At 49.1% G+C, this 6,862-nt stretch overlaps 1 protein-coding gene across 1 annotated transcript; it reads left to right on the top strand.

Annotated features, from left to right (window-relative positions):
- Positions 1–2,327: 2,327 nt before the first annotated feature.
- Positions 2,328–5,820, top strand: slc10a3 (solute carrier family 10 member 3). Its single transcript, XM_080505361.1, is given in 9 exon segments — positions 2,328–2,807; positions 2,810–2,846; positions 4,322–4,452; positions 4,455–4,555; positions 4,557–4,584; positions 4,586–4,696; positions 4,698–4,959; positions 4,962–5,299; positions 5,301–5,820. Coding segments are annotated over 9 exon segments (1,674 nt in total). The 5' UTR covers positions 2,328–2,540; the 3' UTR covers positions 5,700–5,820.
- Positions 5,821–6,862: the final 1,042 nt, after the last annotated feature.

Below are 6,862 nucleotides of genomic sequence, written 5' to 3'. Positions count from 1 at the left end.
TATCATCTATCTATCTATCTATCAACCATCTATCTATCTGTCTATATATAATCTATCTATCTACCATCTATCTATTTTCTATCTATCTATCTATCATCTATCTATCTATCTTCTATCTATCTATCTATCTATCTTCTATCTATCTACCATCTATCTATCTATCATCTATCTATCTTCTATCTATCTATCTATCTACCATCTATCTATCTTCTTTCTATCTATCTATCTACCATCTATCTACTATCTATCTATCTATCTACCATCTATCTATCTATCTATCTACTATCTATCTATCTTCTATCTATCTATCTATCTACATCTATCTACTATCTATCTATCTATCTACTATCTATCTATCTATCTACCATCTATCTATCTATCATCTATCTATCTTCTATCTATCTATCTATCATCTATCTATCTATCTATCAACCATCTATCTATAATCTATCTATCTATATATAATCTATCTATCTACCATCTATCTATCTATTTTCTATCTATCTTCTATCTACCTATCTATCTACCACTTATCTATCTATCTACCATCTATCTATCTATCTATCTATCTACCATCTATCTATCTACCATCTATCTATCTTCTATCTGCTTGTTGTTTGTTTCTTGTTGGATGATTCATGTTTTAGCGGAAATGAGAATCACGGTGGTCCACCTGTGGCTGTTTACTGGGTAATCCCCCCCTTCCTCCTCCTCCTCCTCCTCCTCCTCCTCCTCCTCCTCCTCCTCCACGGACGAGTCACGGTGCTCCCGCGCCACGTGACCGTCGTGTGAGCGGCGGGGTGATGTGAGGCTGTGGGCCGCTTCCATTGGACCAACGACGGGCTGCGTCAAGTCAGCAGCAAACACCCCGCCCGAGACCGGAAGTGGGCCCGCTGTGTTCAGCAGGAAGAATCACCGTGGAAAGAACGCAGACGTTTTCACGTTAACGTGTGCACGAAGTAGAGAGTCGAACCTGCAACCTCACGATCGTTTTCAGGGTCATTTGCTGTTAAAAAACAGAACAATATTAAAAAGTATACCAACATTGTTTGTTCTTGCTGTTGTTATTTATTCCACTTATTGTTCTTTGTTTGTTTTTATTTATTCAATACCATCATTTTTTTTGCTTATTCCCATTATTGTTTACTCTGTATTTTTTAATCCTGTTATTGTTTATTTTATGTTATTATTTCTATTTGCTGAATGTTATTATTTTGCATTCCTGTTACTTTTATTCTCATTATTGTACCTCTATTGTTTATCACTGTGAACATATTTGTCCCCGTTCATTGTTTTATACCTTTTATTAGCATATTTTCACTATAGTTTATTCATAATTTATATATAATTATTTGTTAACTGTATTTGTTTATTCCTGTGATTAGTTCGTTCTTGTGCGTTCCTTGGCGACAAGGTGCAAAGATCCTCGGTGGCTCGTACACTTTATTATTATTTTCTGCCATTTTTGCCGCACCCTTGACGCACAGACAAAAAAAAAAAACACATCAAAATGTGCAGAACGTTGGTCCCGAGTTTTGTTCACAATTCGGTAAATCGTTTCCGAAAAAAAAATCGCAAAAACAAAAAAAAAACCGCAGCTTCGGTTGCCATGGAGACGCTGAGATAAAATCGTTTCCGGAAAAAAAAAATGACCAAAAAAACCGCAGCTTCGGTTGCCATGAGACGCTGAGATAAAATCGTTTCCGGAAAAAAATCGCCCAAAAAAACCGCAGCTTCGGTTGCCATGGAGACGCTGAGATAAAATCGTTTTCCGGAAAAAAAAAAATGACCAAAAAAAACCGCAGCTTCGGTTGCCATGGAGACGCTGAGATAAAATCGTTTCCGGAAAAAAAATCGCCCAAAAAAACCGCAGCTTCGGTGCCATGGAGACGCTGAGATAAAATCGTTTCCGGAAAAAAAAAATGACCAAAAAAACCGCAGCTTCGGTTGCCATGGAGACGCTGAGATAAATCGTTCCGGAAAAAAATCGCCCAAAAAAACCGCAGCTTCGGTTGCCATGGAGACGCTGAGATAAAATCGTTTCCGGGAAAAAATCGCCCAAAAAAACCGCAGCTTCGGTTGCCATGGAGACGCTGAGATAAAATCGTTTCCGGAAAAAAAAATGACCAAAAAAACCGCAGCTTCGGTTGCCACGGAGACGCTGAGATCAAAACGTCGATATGACACTGAAAACTTCCTCTATTTCTGATGGCAAGCTGAAGCACTCTTATTTTAGCGCCGCAGACCGAAGCGCCCACGTCTCTTCCGGTGAGCTTGACGTGAAAAGGAAGCCTGGGCGGCAGCGGCGGCGGAGCGACGATGCTCGCAGTCTGCGGCCAGCGGAGACACGAACACGACCGGGCGACACCAGGCGACGCTGCGGCTCCGCGCGACCCACGTCTCAGCACCGAGTAACCCGGGGGGGGGGGGTGACCCTGTGCGACTTCTCTCTCTCACCCCCCCCCACCTCCAGGGGGCCCGCGGCCGGTGCTCCGTCGGCGCGGCGCGGAGGGGGCGGTGGCCGGGGCGGCCGGGCGGTGATGCGCGGGGGTTCCGGCGGACAAGAAGCTCATGAGACCCAGACGAGACGAGCGGCCGGCGGCCGCGGCTGCGCCCGAGGCCCGGAGACTAGCATGAGAAGCGGCCCGCGGCGGAGCGACAGGGGCGGCGGTGTAAAGGTCCGGGAGAGAGAGGCCGCTGGCGGGGTGGGGGGGAGAGAGAAGCGCCCCTCCGCCCCCGGCCCGCCACCAACCACCATGAGGAAGCTTTTTACCGTCTGCTGCCTCCTGATCGCCGGCGGGCGCAGCGGGCCTGGGCCGCCGGGAACCTGACGGTGGACAGCGCCACGACGGCGGCGCGGCAGGTACGGAGGAAACCCCGGAGCCCCGGGGAGGAACCTCCGGGACCCCCCCTCGGTTACCCCCCCCCCTCCCCCCTCCTCGGGCCCCCCTCGTCTTCTGTCACTTTCCTCCTCCTCCATCATTTTTCTGTTTCTTTCCTCGGTTCGTGTTTTTTTTCCGTTATTCTGTCACGTTTCGCTCATTTGTCGCGTCTTAATTCACGTTTTCGTCGTTTTATTGTTGTTTGTTAGATTCACTTCCTGTTTGCGTCCGTTTCTACATACTTGACTGAATTTCCTCTTTCTTCGTCTATTTTCGTCTATTTTTGATCGTTTTATGTCTCGTCAACGTTTCTGACTATTTCTTCTTGTCATCTTGCCTTTTTAATCATTTATGTCTTTTTTTCCCCCCAATTCATCCTATTTTTCTGGGGGGTTTTGTCAAAAATGTTGCTTTTGAATTTTATTATTATTATTATTATTTCGCATCTTTTGAGTTATGGTCATTTTTCTTTAGAATGTCAACGAGAAGTAGAAAAACAAGACACAAAGTAAAAACAAACAAACTAGAGATTGTTTGTTTTCTGCTTTATTTATTGTGCATTTTATGTTTTGTTTTTCATGTCACATATTTTTAAAAATATATTTTTATCTGACTTTTTTAAACAATTTTTTGTTTTTAGATATTTTGAAGTGGTTTAACACGTTTCGCTCATTTGTCGCGTCTTAATTCACGTTTTCGTCGTTTTATTGTTGTTTGTTAGATTCACTTCCTGTTTGTGTTCCGTTTCTACATATTTGACTGAATTTCCTCTTTCTTCGTCTATTTTCGTCTATTTTTGATCGTTTTATGTCTCGTCAACGTTTCTGACTATTTCTCTTGTCATCTTGCCTTTTTAATCATTTATGTCTTTTTTTTCCCCAATTCATCCTATTTTTCTGGGGTTTTTTTGTCAAAATGTTTGCTTTTTGAATTTTATTATTTCGCATCTTTTGAGTTATTGGTCATTTTTCTTTAGTTTTTTTTAATCTTTTTTTAATTTTATGTCTCATTTTTCTACTTCTCGTTAACGGTCTAGAGATTATTTGTTTTTCATGTCATATACTTTTAAAAATATATTTTCAGTCCTAAACATAACTTTGTCAACACATGTTTATTGTTTGTCTTCTGTTTTTTTGTAAACAATTTTTTTTGTTTTTAGATATTTTGAAGCGGTTTAACACGTTTTGTTCATTTTCTGCAGACCACCAGAATGGTTTAACTTTTTGAACTTGTTTATTTTTGATTTTTAGTTGGTTATTTAGTTTTTTCAGGTCTTTCAATATTTTACTTTCATGTTTTTTTAAATATTTTACTTTCATGTTTTTTTTTAAATATTTTACTTTCATGTTTTTTTTTTCTCTTTTTATTTCTTGCCGGTTTCCTCTCAGTTTTCTCGGCGTCTCTTTGACGCTCCGTCTTTCATCTCTTTGTCCCGGCAGTGAGACCAACGCTGACGGCGGACGGCGGCTTTATCAGAATCGGCGACGGCTCCTCGCAGGAATTCGAGTTTCCCGAAAACAGCAACGGCGTGATCGTGATCTCCAGCCGCTACCGGAGCCCGGCGGGCGGCGGCGGCGGCGGCCGGCCAGGGGCGGGGCAAGCCGGAAGCAGACGGTGCGGGTACGCTCGCTAGCCCCCGACGTCCTGTCCATCCTGAACGTGAAGCGCGGCGGTGGCCGCGGCGGCCGCTAGCTACGTCATCGGCCATCCGCTCGGGCCTCGCCGGCCGGGCGCCGCTGGAGATCCAGCTGCTGGACCTGGACCGGGACGCGGCGCCGGTCCTGATCGAGGAGCGGACGGAGTACGCCATCCGGGGTGGCGGCGGGCGGCGGCGGGGGAGACCGGGGACGGCGGCGGAGCGGCGCGGCGGACCGCCTGGCGCACTTCTCGGAGAACCCGGTGCTCTTCGCCTTGCTGCCGCTCATCTTCGTCAACAAGTGTGCCTTCGGGTGCAAGGTGGAGGTGGAGGTGCTGCGGGCGCTGCTGCGGCGCCCGCTGCCCCTGCTGCTCGGCGTCCTGGGCCAGTTCCTGGTCATGCCCCTCTACGCCTACTGCGTGTCGCGGCTCGCCCGCCTGCCACCGAGCTCTCGCTGGGCCTGGTCATCACCTGCTCGGCGCCGGGCGGCGGCGGCGGCTACCTGTACAGCCTCCTGCTGGGCGGCGACGTCACCCTGGCCATCTCCATGACGCTGGCGTCCACCGTGGTGGCGGTGGCGGCCATGCCGCTGTCCTCAGCGCTGTACGGGCGGCTGCTGGGCGTGCACGCCGCCCTGCACGTGCCCTTCGTCAAGATCCTGGGCACGCTGCTCTTCATCGCCATCCCCATCTCGCTGGGCATGCTGGTGAAGCTGCGGCTGCCGGCGCTCACCCGCGTGCTGCTGGCGCTCATACGCCCCTTCAGCTTCGTGCTCATCGTAGGGCGGCATCTTCATGGCGTACCAGATGGGCGCGTCCATCCTGGCCGACGTGCGGCCGCAGATCGTGGCGGCCGGCGTGACGGTGCCGCTGCTGGGCCTGGCGGTGGGCGCCGCGCTGGCGCGGGCGGCGGGCCTGGCGGCGCCGCAGCGCAAGACGGTGAGCATCGAGGTGGGCGTGCAGAACAGCCTGCTGGCGCTCGCCGTCATGCAGCTGTCGTTCCGCCGCGCCGAGGCGGACTTCGCCTCGCAGGCGCCGTTCATCGTGGCGCTCAGCAGCACGTCGGAGATGCTGCTCATCGTGCTGGGGTACTTCGCGCAGCGGCGGCTGTGCGGCGGTGCTTCCGCCGCCGCTGCCGCCGCGGGTGCCGGCACCACCGGCGCCCCCAGGAGCAGCGCCTGATTGTAGCCGCCACTTTTCTTCTGGACGTTTTGATTTTTTTGACGACTGAATCCGTGGAATCGTTCGAGGGCAAAACATTCTGCGACTGGAGGGCGTGCAGAATGTAAGGAGAGCGGAGAAAAACAGCGGGGGGGCGGCGGCCAATCGGCAGTGACGCAGCTCGTGACTCATCTGGTGCTCGGCAAATCAGAGTTCGGAGAGTCTCGGCGCCACGCCCCCTTTTTTGGGGGGTTATTTCACTCACCGATGTTGTCGTTTGGTTTATTATCTGTTTATTGGATTGTTTTTGTGCTTTGATCTTTTGCGTTTCAGTCTTGGGGAAAATTTAGTTTTCACGTTTGTAACTTCCTGCTTCCTTTTCTCTCTCGGCCACGTTCATGTTTACCGTCGATCTCAGTTTCTGCCCCGAACTTTACAACCTGGTGACAAAAATTAGCCTTAAACTGTTGACCCCCCAGGCAGGTACAAACATTCACTTTATACACAGGAGGTCTTTGATGTGAGGCGACGATGCTAACCGCTAACCGCTAGCGCCACCGGAGTCGTGTCAAAAATGTTTGTTGTCACGCTGAGCTGTCTTCTGTTTTGGCGAGATTTTTTGTTTTTCCCGTTATGTTTACCTTCTTTTCTCCACCTGGAATTGGAGCGTGAGGTCGTGTTGTGAGGCGACGGCGCCCGATCACTCCCCCCCCCCCCTACGCCGTGACGCACCGATTCGCCAAAACGTCGCCAATTTGAGTTTAGCTGTGAAAATCACTCAGGGCTCGTCGCCGCCAACATCCTGCGTTAAAGGCGCGGTCTGTAAAGTTTTGATATTCCTTTGCAAGATTCTACATTTCGCGGCTCTACAATACGACGCAGATCGGAGAGTTCCACTTGTCCATGATGTGGCCGCCGCCGCGCGCCAGCGTTTCTCGCCCGCCGTAGCTTCTCCTCGCCATTTTCCTCAGACTGACCGCGATGCAGGTTTTTACACAGGTTACCATGGCGATCAAATTGTTGGTAGATTTTTTTTTTTTTTCCCCCACGGCCTCCATAGTTTCTCTACAATCTACCTGTTCCGGCATCGTTGGTGAATTTATTTATTTTTGTCTTTCCTTAAGCTAGCCTTGCCGCAAAACGTTTTTCCGTCTGTTGCCATGGCAACACAGATCTCCCGCCTC

This window comes from Blennius ocellaris, assembly GCF_963422515.1.
Source record: "Blennius ocellaris genome assembly, chromosome: 11".
NCBI classification, from domain to species: Eukaryota; Metazoa; Chordata; class Actinopteri; order Blenniiformes; family Blenniidae; genus Blennius; species Blennius ocellaris.
Note: the sequence above shows the minus strand (reverse complement) of the source record. Positions and strands in the feature narration are given on the sequence as shown.